The 15,787-nt window shown below is 43.3% G+C and overlaps 1 protein-coding gene across 4 annotated transcripts in view; it reads left to right on the top strand.

Moving 5' to 3' along the window:
- SLC5A11 (solute carrier family 5 member 11) overlaps positions 1-15,787 on the top strand; it is a 50,409-nt gene that overhangs the window by 28,542 nt on the left and 6,080 nt on the right. For all 4 annotated transcript variants that reach the window (XM_045993082.1, XM_045993083.1, XM_045993084.1 and 1 more), the window contains 2 exons: positions 4,832-5,037; positions 8,691-8,826. In XM_045993082.1, coding sequence (XP_045849038.1) covers positions 4,832-5,037; positions 8,691-8,826 — 342 coding nt within the window. The remainder of the gene's footprint in view (positions 1-4,831; positions 5,038-8,690; positions 8,827-15,787) is intronic.

The following is a 15,787-nucleotide window of genomic DNA, read 5'->3' as shown; positions in this document are numbered from 1 at the left end:
GAACTCGGCTTATGGAAACTTCCTGTCTTGGTTTTGTTTTTGTTTTTGTTTTAATATTTATTTATTTTAGAGGGGGGTGAGGAGAGGGCATAAGAAGAGTGAATCTCCAGCAGACATTCCCCCCCATACTGAGCAAGGAGCCCCAGGAGGGGCTCCATCCCACAACCCCAAGATCATGACCTGAGCTGAAATCAAGGGTCAGCTTCTTAACCAGCTGAACTACCCAGGTGCCTTGACATTTATTGTTTTTTAAGTAAAAATGAATAGTTCTTCCAATGTTGATATGGAAAAGTGATTAATAAATAAGAGGGGTTGAGGTGCCTGGGTGGCTCAGTGGGTTAAAGCCTCTGCCTTCAGCTCGGGTCATGATCTCAGGGTCCTGGGATTGAGCCCTGCATCGGGCTTTCTGCTCAGCAGGGAGCCTGCCTCCCTGATTCTCTCTCTGCCTGCCTCTGCCTACTTGTGATCTCTATCAAATAAATAAAACCTTTCAAATAAATAAATAAGAGGGCCAAAGGCACAGCTCTTCCTTACAGAAGAATTCCAGTGAATAAATACAGACAGAGGGAGAGCTAGAAAATCACCATGAGGACATCACAGTGATCTGCAGGCAAGATCAAATGATAAATTCTCAAGTTGGCAGGTGAAAGTTCACGAAGACACAGGATCTTTGCAGGGCCTCAATTATCATGCCCAAAATATTAATTGCAAAGGGAAAAATAGCCACTCTCCAAGGGAGCAACCTAGCTCACACCACTGTAGCTAAATGATCACCAGGAATTAGGCATTGATATCGTGTAACTCCTGATATGGGGAGGAGGGTACAATGTATCCTCTGTGCTATGTTTGTCAACAAGACATAACCTCAGCTTCACCAAAAGAACCATCAGAAGTCCAGATTGAGAGACATTTTACATAGCCTAACCTCATAAGTACTAAAGGCATGTAAAATAAAGACAGACTCAGGAATTGCCTAGGAACAGGGGTAGAGGGATATAAACAAGAGTTTTACCTTAAAATGGTGTCTTTCTGCACGGTTTCCATTTTATTTCTGTTCTGTTCATCTTTACAATAAGACTTCAGAGTAATCATGGAATAATTGTTTCACAACACGGACAGAAAAGGCTTATTATTGACTTTACCAAAAAGTGTTTCAGACCCTTAGAAGAAGAAAAACTTCACTGGTGTCCTGTGTGTAAAGAAGAAATACAGATGAGTAATAAATACGTGAAATGTCGCTGTCCTAAATACCACAAATTTGAGCCTTCCAGGGCCACACAAGCTACTTAAAACAGGTTTTCAGAGGCAAGAGAGAACCAAAATAGATCTGCCCAGGGTCTATTATTCTTAGCCAGACCTCTAGATCTTTCTCCATGAAAGGATGGGTTCTAGACGCAGAAGTTCCATTACTTAGTTCATTATGGTCAGGCAGGAAGGAGTTTGTAGACCAGCCCCCAGTAATCCTCACCAATCTGCTGTATCTATTAGATGTTTACCGTCTAATTGACCATACATGTGTGGGGTTATTTCTGTGCCCTCAGTTCTGTCCCATTCATCTGTGTGTCTTTTTATGCCAACACCATACTGTTTTGATTTCTACAGCTTTATAGTATAGTTTGAAATCAGGAAGTGTGAGGCCTTCCACTTTGTTTTTCTTCCTCAGTGTGGTTCTGGCTATTTGGAGCTTTTGTGTTTCCAGATGAATTTTAGAATGATTTTTTTTCTGTTTCTGTAAAAAATGTCATTGGAATTTAATAGGGGTTGCACTGAATCTATAGATTGTGGGGCATCTGGCTGGCTCAGTCCCTGGAGGATGTGACTCTTAATCTCAGGGGGATGAGTTCAAGCCTTACTTTGAGCACGGCGCTTACTTGGAAAAAAAAAATCCATAGATCACATTGAGTAGTGCGGATATTTTAACAATATTCTTCCAACCTATGAACACAGAATACCTGCCCATTTATTTGTGCTTTCTTCAATTTCTTTCATCCATGTTTTATAGTTTTCATTCCTAAGTATTTTAGCCTTTTTGATGCAATCATAAGTATGATTGTTTATTTTAAATGTCTCCTTCCAAACATATGTTCGTGTATAGAAATGTAACTGATTTTTGTATATTGATTTTGTACCTGCAACTTTACTGAATTTGTTTATTGCTTCTAATAATTTTTGGTGGAGTCTTCAAGGTTTTCTCTATGTAATTCCTGTGTTCCACAAACAGAGACAATTCTCAAGTACTTGGAGATTTTTCAGGTATATTTCTGTTATTGATTTTTATTTAATTCTACTTCAGCCATAGAATATATTTTATATGATTTTGTTTCTTGTGAATTTGTTGAGGTTTGTTTTGTGGCCCCGAGACCTCGCCTGACTTAATGAACATTCCATATGTCCTTGAAAAGAATATGCTGCTATTGGCTATACTGTGTTATCATTCCCAGCTAGGTCAAGAGGGTTGACAATGTTCAATATTCTATCTTTATTACTTTTTTCATCTATTTTCTCTATCAATGATTACAAAAGGGGTACGGAAGTTTCCAATGATAGTTGTTGATTTGTCCACTAGGTTTTGCATCATTTACTTTGAAGCTCTACTGTTAGGTGAATATGCATTTAGGAGTTATACATTCTTAGTAATTCAATTTCTTTATCATTATGTGATGTCCCTCTTTATCCCTGGTTGTATTCTTTATTCCAGAGTCTCCTTTGCCTGGTATTAATTTAGCCTCTCCAGCTTTTTCTTTTTCTTTTCTTTCTTTCTTTTTTTTTTTTTTTTTTTTGATTCGAATCCCCAAACTTTCTTTCTTTTATTTATTTATTTCTTTTTTTTATTTTCTAACTTTTTCAGTGTTCCAAGATTCATTGTGCACCACACCCAATGCTCCATGCGACACGTGCCCTCCTTAATATCCACCACCAGGCTCACCCATCCTCCCACTCCCCTCCTTCCAAAACCCTCAGTTTGTTTCTCAGAGTCCATAGTCTCTCCGGCTTCGTCCCCCTGCAGATTTACCCCAATTCACTTTTCCTTTCCGTCTCCTAATGTCTGCCATGTTATTCCTTATGCTCCATAAATAAGTGAAACCATATGATAACTGACTTTCTCTGCTTGACTTATTTCACTCGGCATAATCTCCTCCAGTCCCATCCATGTTGATACAAATGTTGGGTGTTCATCCTTTCTGATGGAGGCATAATACTCCATTGTATATATGGATTATATCTTCTTTATCCATTCATCTGTTGAAGGGCATCTTGGCTCTTTCCACAGTTCGGCGACTGTGGCCATTGCTGCTATGAAAATTGTGGTACGGATGGCCCTTCTTTTCACTACATCTGTATCTTTGGATAAATAACCAGTGCAATTGCAGGGTCATAGGGGAGCTCTATTTTTAATTTTTTGAGGAATCTCCACATTGTTTTCCAAAGTGGCTGCACCAACTTGCATTCCCACCAACAGTGTAAGAGGGTTCCCCTTTCTCCACATCCTCTCTAACACTAGTTGTTCCTGTCCTGTTAATTTTGGCCATTCTAACTGATGTAAGGTAGTATCTCAATGAGGTTTTGATTTGAATCTCCCTGCTAATGATGATGAAACGTTTTTTCATGTGTCTGTTAGCCATTTGTATGTCTTCTTTGGAGAAGTGTCTGTTCATGTCTTCTGCGCATTTTTTGATGTGATTATCTGTTTTTGGGTTGTTGAGTTTAAGGAGTTTTTTATAGGTCTTGGAGATTAGCCCTTTGTCTGTAGTATCATTTGGGAATATCTTCTCCCATTCCATGGGTTGCATCTTTGTTTTGTTGACTGTTTCCTTTGCTGTGTAGAAGCTTTTGATCTTGATGAAGTCCCAAAAGTTAATTTTCACTTTTGTTTCCTTTGCCTTTGGAGACATGTCTTGAAAGAAGTTGCTGGGTCCAATGTCAAGAGGTTACTGCCTATGTTCTCCTCTAGGATTTTGATAGGTTCTTGCCTCATGTTGAGGTCTTTCATCCATTCTGAGTTTATCTTTGTGTATGGTGTGAGAGAATGGTCTAGTTTCATTCTTCCGTACATAGCTATCCAATTTGCCCAGCACCATTTATTGAAGAGACTGTCTTTTTTCTTGATTATCAGTGTTTGAATAGTATGTATTTCTTTTTTTTTAAATTTTATTTATTTATTTGAGAGAGAGAGAGAGCACAAGTGGGGAGGCAGGAATGAGGGGCACTTGAGTGGCTCAGTTGTTACATGTCTGCTTTGAGCTCAGGCTGTGATCCTAGGGTTCTGGGATGGAGCCCTGCATCATGCTCCCTGTTCAGTGGGGAGCCTGCTTCTCCCTCTCCTGCCTGCCACTCCCTCTGCTTGTGCTCTCTTTCATATCTCTGTGTGTGTGTGTGAAATAAATTAGCAAAAATCTTTTTTAAAAAATTGTTATTACAGGGGAGCCTTGCTGGCGCGGACAGTGTAGTGTGTGATACTTGATCTCAACTTTGTGAGTTTGAGCCCCATGTTGGGCACAGAGATTACTTAAAAATAAATAAATAGTTACTAGACCTACTGCTAGGTCTTACTGTTTAAAGGAGCAAATAACTACTAAACCACAGTTTTAATGTTTCGTGACTGCCTTAATAGGTATGGTTTCCTTTATAATCCTATGTATTTTGTATTATGCATTGGTTATTGATATTCTGAGAAGCGATACATAGTCACTACCAAAGGCATCAAAAGAAGGTGACTAACTTTCCTTGTCAGCTCTGCTCTGTGTAGGATGTCACCCATCCAGCCATCCCCTTACCCTTGCTGTGGATTGCTCTGAGTTTCTGGCAAATTTGGGCTTCCTCTGCATTTTAGGTTTTGCTGCAGTTGGCGGGATGGAAGGACTGAAGGAGAAGTACTTCTTAGCCGTGGCTAGCAACCGGAGTGAAAATAACAGCTGTGGGCTGCCCCGAGAAGATGCCTTCCATATTTTCCGAGACCCTCTGACATCTGACCTCCCATGGCCTGGGATCCTACTTGGAATGTCCATCCCGTCCCTCTGGTACTGGTGCACGGATCAGGTACGGGGCATCTGATGAGGGAGCCCCCTCCAGGATGCTTCTTTCTTTGTGGGGCTAGAGGCTGGGCTGGTTTCCTCCATCTGTTCTCTTGTTGGTATTCCCCTTCCCTCTCCCCCCGACCAAGCTCAACTACTCCTTCCTTTCTACTATTCTACATTATTTTACTTCTTGAACTTGTTCATGTAATGGCAAATCCAGGGCTACTAATATTTGCAAAGGGGAACTGTTTTTTGTTTGTTTTTAAGGATTTACTTATTTATTTAGAAAGGGAGAGAGAGAGAACAGGGGGTGTGGTGCGGAGGGAGACATTCACAAGCAGACTCTGTGCTCAGTGCAGAGCCTGACGTTGAGGCTTGATCTCAACATCCTGAGATCATGACCTAAGCTGAAAAGCAAGAGTTCGATGCTTAACTGACTGAGCCACCCAGGCGCCCCTGCAAAGGGGAATTCTTTTTTTTTTTTTTTAAGATTTTTTATTTATTTATTTGACAGAGAGAAATCACAAGAGAGGCAGGCAGAGAGAGAGGAAAGGAAGCAGGCTCTCCACTGAGCAGAGAGCCCGATGTGAGACTCGATCCCAGGATCCTGAGATCATGACCTGAGCTGAAGGCAGCGGCTTAACCCACTGAGCCACCCAGGCGCCCAAGATGATACATTTTACATGGAGATTAAAATTGATATCTGGTATCATTTACTCAACAAATACTCGCTAGGTATCCTCTTTGTACCAGACACTTGGAAATCATGAGTAAACAAATCAGACAGGGCTCTTGTCTCCCTTGGAGCTCACCTTCTTCTAGTGGGGGGTAGACAGACAGTAAGAAAATTATATGGAATATTTAAAGGTGATAAATGTCATTTTTTAAAAATCAGGGTAAGGAAAGAGGGGTTGAGAAGGTGGGAATGCAGCTTAAAAATAGGGTGGCGGGGTCCAGGGCTGGCTTAGTCAGTGGAGCATGCAACTCTTGATCTTGGGATTGTGAGTTCGAGCCCCACTTTGGGTGAAGAGATTACATAAATAAAATATATAAAGCATTTTGAAAAATAAATAAAATAGGGTGGCAAGGGGAGGTGGGACTGAGGAGTGACCCTTGGAAAAACAGGCCTCAAAAAAGGAAAGGGATCCTTGTGATGGTTGGGGAACATTTACAATGGAGGCAATAGCCAACATGTATAATGAGCCCTTTTGTGTTAAGGGGGGAAGGATAGAATCAATATTTGCATTTCATATATCTGTGTGAAGCAGCTCCGGGTCGATGCAGGTAAAACAAAGAGTGGATACTCTGGGCAGGGAGATAAGTGTCACTTTTTTAAAGATTTTATTTATTTATTTGACAGACCAAGATCACAAGGAGGCAGAGAGGCAGGCAGAGAGAGAGAGGGAAGAAGGCTCCCTGCTGAGCAGAGAGCCCACTGCGGGGCTCCATCTCAGGACCCTGGATCGTGACCTGAGCCAAAGGCAGAGGCTTAACCCACTGAGCCACCCAGGCGCCCCAAAAGGTGTCATTTTGTTGCATACCTGTTTATACTAGGTCAGGTCTCAAATCCAGTGAATATATCACCTGTTGAAATGTGTGAGGCTGAAAAGATAAGTTAACAACGGACAATCGTGATAGCACTTAAACGTTTGCTGCTGCTGTACTGTGACCAGTCCCTGGTCTAACCATTCTACATGAATTAATTCTTTTTCATACCATCCCTCTTGAACTGTGGTTCCTTTACTTGGGCCATGGGGTTGTCCTACAGGGGGACCCCTTCCTCCTCGGGTTCGTGGGTTTTCAAGGGGCACAGATCTCTTCAAACTTCCTCAGCTGCCTCTTTTTGGTCACAGTTTTGGATCTCCAGTAGAAAGGGCTTTGTTTTCCAAAGCTGTAAATGCTTTCCTCTCTGCTCCAGAGGGGAGGGCTAGGGTTGAAGCCTGCATGCCTCTTTGAGCACCTTACTAAAGCAACAAGACTTATTCTATAGACCCTGATATCCTCACATTCTACTACCACATTCTAAAGTGTTCTAGAAAGCCTTAGTAGGTAAATGGAGTTCTGAGAAATAACATGTAACAGTTAAACTGACTTCTATAAATTTTTTAAAAATTTACTTATGTATTTGTGAGGGAGAGAGAGAGAACAAGCATGGGGTGGTGAGGGGCAGAGAGAGAGGGAGAGAGAGAAACTCTAGCAGACGCCACGCTGAGCTGGGAGCCCAATGCAGGGCTTGATCTTACAACCCGAGCCAAAACCAAGAGTTAGAGGCTCAACCAACTGTGCCACTCTCAGGTGCCCCATTAAACCAACCTCTAAACAAGGATGCCTAACTTCTCAGTTCCATGCTCCCCACCTTTCCTCACATAAGCCAATCTTGCATTTTAGAGTCTTTCACTTATGGCATCCAAACAAATATAATTGTGCCTGTCAGGGTACACTTGGTCGCAAGTGACAGACAAAAAAAAAAAAAAAAAACAAACTACCTCAGGGAAAGGGTGGGGGATGTATTAACTCAGGGAATACAAACAGCAGGAAGTTGAATGAGCCTTCAGAAACTGCTGGAACATACTCTGGTTTCCCTCTCCATCAGCCGTCTTTACACCTGTAACTTCATTGTCTCAATGCAGACTAACAGGAAAGATGCTGGCAACTCCCCAAGACCCAATCCAAAAATCCTGTAGAAGGGTCTTGTATGGGTCAGGTGCCAACCTCTGGATCAGGCAGCTATGCCCAAGATGATAGCGTAGCTGTGTGGACAGGGTGTGGGTTTCAAAAGAAGGAGCAGGACACTCTAGGAAAACTAGTGTCCACTGTCAAAAAAAAAAATGGAAAGAGTCCCAGCTTTGTCCTTGTCAAAGCTTGTCACAGGGCCTCTGTATCTTCTCCAGATGCTTCAATACTCAAAGCCCAAGAAAATAGAGAAAGTTCTGGGCTCATGTAGATGCAGTTGGAAGGCTGGAGGAGGATTTGGGGGGATCTACTCAGAAAACACTCTGGAACAAGTTATTCCTTTTGAGTAGATAATTTTTTTTAAATTCGATACATATTTTTAAAGATTTAATTTGAGAGAGAGAGCATGAGTGGGGGAGGGGCAGAGAGAGAGGGAGAAGCAGACTCCCCACTGAGCAGGGAGCCTTGATGTGGGGCTTGATCCCAGGATCCCAGGATCATGAACTGAGCTGAAGGGAGATGCTCAAACGACTGAGCCATCCAGGCATCCCAAGAGGACTTCAATTTTCAGTGATCTTTCCCAGTATAGTGGCGGAGATGCAGCCAGTGTTCTAAGCTCCTCTCACAGTTGGCAATTCTAATGGAGGCTATTGGTGTGAAGGTGCTTCTTTCCTTTGCCTCTTCTAGGAAGAAGTTCCATGGAAAGTTGTAATTGACCCATCTTGGATTCATACTTTTCCTCAACTGGTCATGGTAGCCAGAGAAGCAGAGAAACTCTACGCAGAAATCAAATTGGCCAAGGCCAACTCCAGGATAAAGGAGTAGGGAGGGGATGGAACTGGGTTCTTAGCTTCCTCAACTGGAGCACAGGGATTGGGAATAAGAAAGTGATGTTTCCTCGAAGAGAAGCTAGACAAACCAGGATCCTAAGTCCATGATGCCTACTAACAAGCTTTTCACACTTAGCTACTTCATCCTCCAACCACCCCCACTGTTTTCCAGGTGATCGTTCAGCGGTCTCTGGCGGCCAAGAACCTGTCCCATGCCAAAGGAGGCTCTCTCCTGGCTGCCTACCTGAAGGTGCTGCCTCTTTTCATGATGGTGTTCCCTGGAATGGTCAGTCGTGTCCTCTTCCCAGGTGAGAAGACAGTGGGGAGAAGAGATCATCTGTCTTTGAGTCGTAGACCCTGTGAAGTATTCTAAACAAATGATGGCCGTCAGAGATTGGGACTGGAGTCCCGCACTGTGATTTGGCTGAGGTACCTCCATCCAGACATCTGACTCTGTACTGTTTCCCAAAGGGGTTCAACAGGAATGTCTAGTAGATGTCCCAGGTCAGTAGAGGGGAGACCCAGCTGGGACCTTGCCTGAAATGTATTTTTGGAGCCACAAACTACAGGCTAAGATCTTGTGGTTCCAGATGTCAGTTTCCTGAAGACTAATATGAAGGTTCCTCTTATGCTTTGTAGTACTTCATTTCAGCTCAAGTTGTTTGGTTATTTTGGCCCAGTGGAACCCCTTTGGGGGTACTTAACAAAAACCAGGGATGTCAAAGCCTCTAGAATATTTACCTTAGAATTTTTAGTGTGGTAAAGTGATGAGATTTGCACTGTGCGGGTAAACAGGACTGGAGGACGGGTATTATTGGGAGTCCCTGTGATGTCAGGAACTGCTGATCTATATGGAAGAAAGCTCCTCTTTTTCTGAATCAGTGAGCTTTCCTCCCATATCCACCAAGGCTGTTATTTATTTTTTTAGATTTTATTTATTTATTTGACAGAGGGATAGATAACACAAGTAGGCAGAGCAGGAGGGAGAGAGTGAAGCAGGCTCCCCGCTGAGCAGGGAGCCCAATGTGGGGCTCGATCCCCGGACTCTGGGATCATGACCTGAGCTGAAGGCAGCTGCTTAATCACTTAATCGACTGCGCCACCCAGGCACCCACCACCAATGCTGTTATTAACTCAAAGGGGAGTGTAAGGTAGAGTGCTCCCTCCCCTGCACTTTATGCTACATGATGTCATACTCAGGTAAAGAAAGGATAGGATGGCCTAGAAGTTTTGACAAAATAATTTTGTTTTGACAAAATAATTGCTTATTAAACAATAAGCCCTAGGAGAAAAGAATTAGGGGAGGAAAACGGGGGGAGCTGTGCTGTGTACTAGACTCTGCGCTTCCCCCTTCTCCAGCCCAGAGGGCATGAAGAACCCAGAGTCACTGGTCCTGCTTCCAGGAAAGGTGCACAAGACTTGAGAAAAGCCAGGTCAGAGTGAGAACTGGGATTTGGGATTTGTGCTGACTTAATGGAAAATATACAGCTTTGGGTGAGGCTTGACATATGAACAAAGAACTAGCTTTAAACAACCTACCTTCATCAGGACAAGAGTCTTACAGTGTGGTATTTCTGAATATGGACTCTGGTTTGAATGCTGCAGCCAGAATTCTGGCTCTGCCACTTCCTAGCCGTGTCACCTTGGAAAGCCACTTGCCACTGTTCCCTCACTCATAAAATGGGAATAATCCTTCATAAGGCTTAAAGCAGTTCTTGGCTTGAAGTAAGCACTATAGAAGTGTTTATTCTTATTTTATGTATTATCTTATTTATTCTTCAAAACAACCTTATAAGGTAGGTAGTGTTAGGGCTCTTTTCATTTACAGATGAGGAAACTGAACTTCATCCAATCATTTATTCTCCCATGTGTCCATTGAATTATTTGAGAGCCAGTGAACTACCAGGCCTTAATCTGGAAGACCTGGGGATCCTTAATACAAACAGTATCCCTGCTGTTGTGGGTCTCACATTCTAGTGGAGAGGAGACACACAAAGAGAAAAAATAAGTAAATGTGACGTCCATTGATTGTGAGGCAACAGTTGATCCGTATGGGGGATTTCTTTGTTTCTTTTGGTGGGGAGGGGCAGAGGGAAAGAGAACGAGTCTTTTTTTTTTTTTTTTTTTTTTTTTTTTTTTTAAAGATTTTATTTATTTATTTGACACAGAGAGAGATCACAAGGAGACAGACAGGCAGGCAGAGAGAGAGGAGGAAGCAGGCTCCCCGCGGAGCAGAGAGCCCGATGTGGGGCTCGATCCCAGGACCCTGAGATCATGACCCGAGCCGAAGGCAGCGGCTTAATCCACTGAGCCACCCAGGCGCCCCAAGAGAACGAGTCTTAAACAGACTCCATGCCTAGCAGAGAGCCTGGTGTGGGGCTAGATCTCATGACCTTGAGTTCATGACCCGAGCTGAAATAAGGAGTCAGACGCTTAGCCAACTGAGTCCCCCAGGCGCCCTGGGTGGTTTCAAAGTACATTTCAGAGTGGATACAACAAGATTAATGATGGGTAGGATGTTGGGGATAAAGAGGAGCAATCTAGACCCCTCCTAGGTTAAGTGACTTGCCGAAAGTTAACCTGGTTGGTGCTCGGTGGGGTGGGATTGGAACCCAGCTACATCTGCCTCCAAAGCCCAGCTCTTAATCATGCTATTGTCTGCCTTAGTAAATTACACCTTAAGCTTTGGGTCAGTGTCTGGAAAATCAAAGATCCATCACAGCACCTTGACCATCATTCTTCGTTTGTTTTTAAGATTTAATTAATTTATTTATTATAGAGAAAGAATGCACCAGCAGAGGGAGGGGCAGAGGGAGAAGGAGAAGCAGACTCCCCACTGAGCAGGGACCCCGACGTGGGGCTCGATCCTAGGACCCCAGGATCATGACCAAAGCTGAAGGCAGATGTTGAACCTACTGAGCCACCTAGGTGCCCCCTTGATCATCATTCTTAATAGCCCGTCAATCAGCAATCATGATAAGTGAAACAATGCCATGTTCTATGTCTCTAAGGACTTTTGAATGTAACAGATGAGTCTGGTACTCATGAAGAAGCAAGATAAGATATAAATCAAAACACTCTAGCATATAGTACTAACAATAAGTGAAAGGAATTTGAGAGTGAAGTAGGTTGGAGAGGGTGAGGTCGGCATGGTATGTTTGAAGACCTGGGCAAGTCCTTCTCAAAGTGTATTCTCCAGCCCAGCAGCACGATGTTACCTTAGAACTTGTTAGAAATGCCAACTTTCAGGCCCTGTCCAAGACCTCCTGAATCGGAATCTCCTGAGGTTTGGGCCCAGTGGTCTGTTTTTGACAAGCTCCCCAGAAGACTGAGAAGCCCTTGCCTAAAGTGCCAGCCTCCAGGCCAAGCCACTCTACCTTCCTATTTCCATGTCTCCCTCTGTGTCTGCTCTTCCAGCTCCCCCCTGAATCTTCAATTGGGTCCAGAAGCCACCCAAAAGGATGCTCCAATCCTGAGATGTAATGAGCCTGAAGAACACCTTCTTCCACTTATCCATCTGAGAAATGGCACACACTTTGAAAGGAACCATAGTGAAAATTAAGAGAGAAGCAAAACCACCCTCAAACAATAAAATGCAAGTCTAGAAGTGTACCCATTTACAAACCCAATCATCGCCATCTGAGCTCTGGAATACACTCAGGGTATGAGACCTAGCCATGATATTTACTAGCCATTTGATTTGGGGAAGTGTTTTCGCCTCTCTGGGCCTAATTTACTTGTCCTTAAAATAGGCATAATACCATCTCTTCCCCCTGGAGTTGTGAAGAATACAATGAGATGTATATGGATAGTCGTTATTTGTCATGGTGAGCCCTCAGTGAATATTAGCATTTGGAAATAGAAGACTTCGTGTTGTTTGGATGGGACCTTGCCAGAAGCATCCTTTATGTCAACTATCAGAGGGACTGATATGAGAACCCACACCATATATGAAATGGTTGATTAATTAACCCAAGACAGATGGGTGGTTGTTACCCAATGGTGGGTTAATGACCGATAAGGCTGTTGGTTTCAGTTGTAGCTTAACTGATCCAACTAATATCCTTAGGATGAATATATTCTTTTTTTTTTTTTTAAATAAGCTCCATGCCCAGCATGGAGCGCAGTGTGGGGCTTGAACTCACAACCTTGAGATCAAGACCTGAGCTGACATCAAGAATTGGATGCTTACCAGATATGGACCCTCAACTCTATGGTCAAATAATCTTCGACAAAACAGGAAAAAATATACAATGGAAAAAAGACAGTCTCTTCAATAAATGGTGCTGGGAAAACTGGACAGCGATATGTAGAAGAATGAAACTCGATCATTCTCTTACACCATACACAAAGATAAACTCGAAATGGATAAAAGACCTCAACGTGAGACAAGAATCCATCAGAATACTAGAGGAGAACATAGGCAGTAACCTCTACGATATCAGCCACAGCAACTTCTTTCAAGATATGTCTCCAAAGGTAAAGGAAACAAAAGCGAAAATGAACTTTTGGGACTTCATCAAGATCAAAAGCTTCTGCACAGCAAAGGAAACAGTCAACAAAACAAAGAGGCAACCCACGGAATGGGAGAAGATATTTGCAAATGACAGTACAGACAAAAGGTTGATATCCAGGATCTATAAAGAACTCCTCAAACTTAACACACTCAAAACAGATAATCATATCAAAAAATGGGCAGAAGATATGAACAGACACTTCTCCAACGAAGACATACAAATGGCTATCAGACACATGAAAAAATGTTCATCATCACTAGCCATCAGAGAGATTGAAATTAAAACTACATTGAGATACCACCTGACACCAGTTAGAATGGCCAAAAATGTGTGTTGGAGAGGATGTGGAGAAAGGGGAACCCTCTTCCACTGTTGGTGGGAATGCAAGTTGGTGCAGCCACTTTGGAGAACAGGGTGGAGATTCCTCAAGAAATTAAGAATAGAGCTTCCCTATGACCCTGCAATTGCACTGCGGGTATTTACCCCAAAGATACAGATGTAGTGAAAAGAAGAGCCATCTGTACTCCAATGTTTATTGCAGCGATGGCCACGGTCGCCAAACTGTGGAAAGAACCAAGATGCCCTTCAACGGATGAATGGATAAGGAAGATGTGGTCCATATACACGATGGAGTATTATGCCTCCATCAGAAAGGATGAATACCCAACTTTTGTAGCAACATGGACTGGACTGGAAGAGATTATGCTGAGCGAAATAAGTCAAGCAGAGAGAGTCAAGTATCATATGGTCTCACTTATTTGTCGAGCATAACAAAGAACACGGAGGACATGGGGATATGGAGAGGAGAGGAAGTTGAGGGAAACTGGAAGGGGAGATGAACTATGAGAGACTATGGACTCTGAAAAACAACCAGAGGGTTTTGAAGGGGCGGGGTGGGGGGTGGGAGGTTGAGGAACCAGGTGGTGGGTAATAGGGAGGGCACGTACTGCATGGAGCACTGGGTGTGGTGCAAAAACAATGAACACTGTTACGCTGAAAATAAACAAAAAAGATAATAATAATAATAAAAAAGAATCGGATGCTTAACAGACTGAGCCACCCTGGCACCCTGAATGAATATATTCTTTAAGCTGAACAGACAAGGACAACTGCCACAAACATGCTTTGTAAACTCTGTCTGTCACATTTCATGGCTGAAGGGTGCATGTCTGGAAGGTTAACCAACCTAAACTTAACAACCAAAGGTTAAACTATGTAGTTAATTAAATATCCCAGGGAGAGTCTTGCTCCTTCTCAGTGTACCTTGAAGAGGGGAGCTTTTGGGGGTGCCTGGGTGGCTCAACCGTTTGGGCGACTAACTCTTGGTTTCAGGTCATGGTCTCAGGGTCCGGGGATCGACCTCTGTCTCTAAAGTAAATAAATCTTAAAAAGGAGCCTTTGGACAAAAAGAGGTAAAGCCCATATAATCTGAATGTGAATAAGACCTTTGCCTGACTAGGGGGCTCCTTACAACATTCTAAGCATGGGGATGAAACTCTTCCCTTATCTTCTTTTAAGGCTTCTCAGAAGAGCCATAAAAAGCCAGGCACTTTGACCTGTCAGAAGCATTTTTCTCAAGATTGTTTCTGCTCAGGACTTCTCTTCAAATTCCACTTTTGGTCTACAGTCTTAATTTTGTCTGAGCTTTGAACCAGAGCTTTGGGGCATTTACCTCTGTTCTGCAGCAACTGTATTATTAATTGTGGCCACAGCACCCATTGGTGGATGTTAGTGAGACGAGGGGTCCCAGCCTTTGAGAAGACATAACGATACCTGGAGGAATTTTATGACGACCGGTTTGCCGGTGGACTTCCCAGTGGTTGAAAGGGCCCAGGGCTGTATCCATTGCTTAGGTCTTCCATTATATTAAAAAGAAAATGAAGATAGAACAATATTGCATTTTAAAATTGTGGTGTCCTTTAAGTGTTTACATTTATTAAATTAGCAGGTAAAAATACAGAGACTAAGTATACAAGCTCATGTGGAGATACTGTCAAACATCCACATTTGAGGTCTCAGTTAAATGGTCTCTGTGCCATTGATATTGCACTGGAACTGGGCAGGAAGTTAGCATGAGCAGCGGAGGGGTTCACATTCACTTGTGAGCTGAAGTTCAAGATGGGTGGACAGACAGCCCATCACCCTTCAAAATGAGGAGCAAGGACTGAAGCCTTTGGATTGAGCAGATGGGGCCCTGGAGGGATTTATGGGAGTTATTTCTCAGTCCACCTGGTGGAGGAGACTTGAGAGGTAATCATTGACCCAGTTGGGGTGAGTGGTATTGGGTAGGCATTGGGGTGTTGGTGAGGAGCGCTGTTAGCTCAGATACCAGGAGCTGAAGAAGTCAGAAGGTGACGAGAATGGTATCGTTCAGACACAGGGGCCAAACCTTTGAGACCATACAGAGTTTTGGTTTTTTCTTTTAAAGATTTTATTTATTTATTTGACAGACAGAGATCACAAGTGGGCAGAGAGGTAGGCAGAGAGAGAGGGGAGGAAGCAGGCTCCCTGCTGAGCAGAGAACCCGACGCGGGACTCGATCCCAGGACCCTGGGATCATGACCTGAGCCGAAGGCAGAGGTTTTATTTAACCCACTGAGCCACCCAGGCGCCCCGAGACCATACAGAGTTTTGAAGGTCCCAGTGGCCAGGATGAATCCTTGGGTGGGGTGCCTGCCTGACTCATTACAGAAAAGCAGGTGCTCTCTTGGTATTCTCTCTGAAAAATTGGATTGGGAGTCAGGAGACCTGG

This window comes from Meles meles, chromosome 21 (assembly GCF_922984935.1).
Source record: "Meles meles chromosome 21, mMelMel3.1 paternal haplotype, whole genome shotgun sequence".
NCBI classification, from domain to species: domain Eukaryota; kingdom Metazoa; phylum Chordata; class Mammalia; order Carnivora; family Mustelidae; genus Meles; species Meles meles.
The sequence above is the reverse complement of the archived record's forward strand: the minus strand, read 5'-3'. Positions and strand labels throughout refer to the sequence as shown.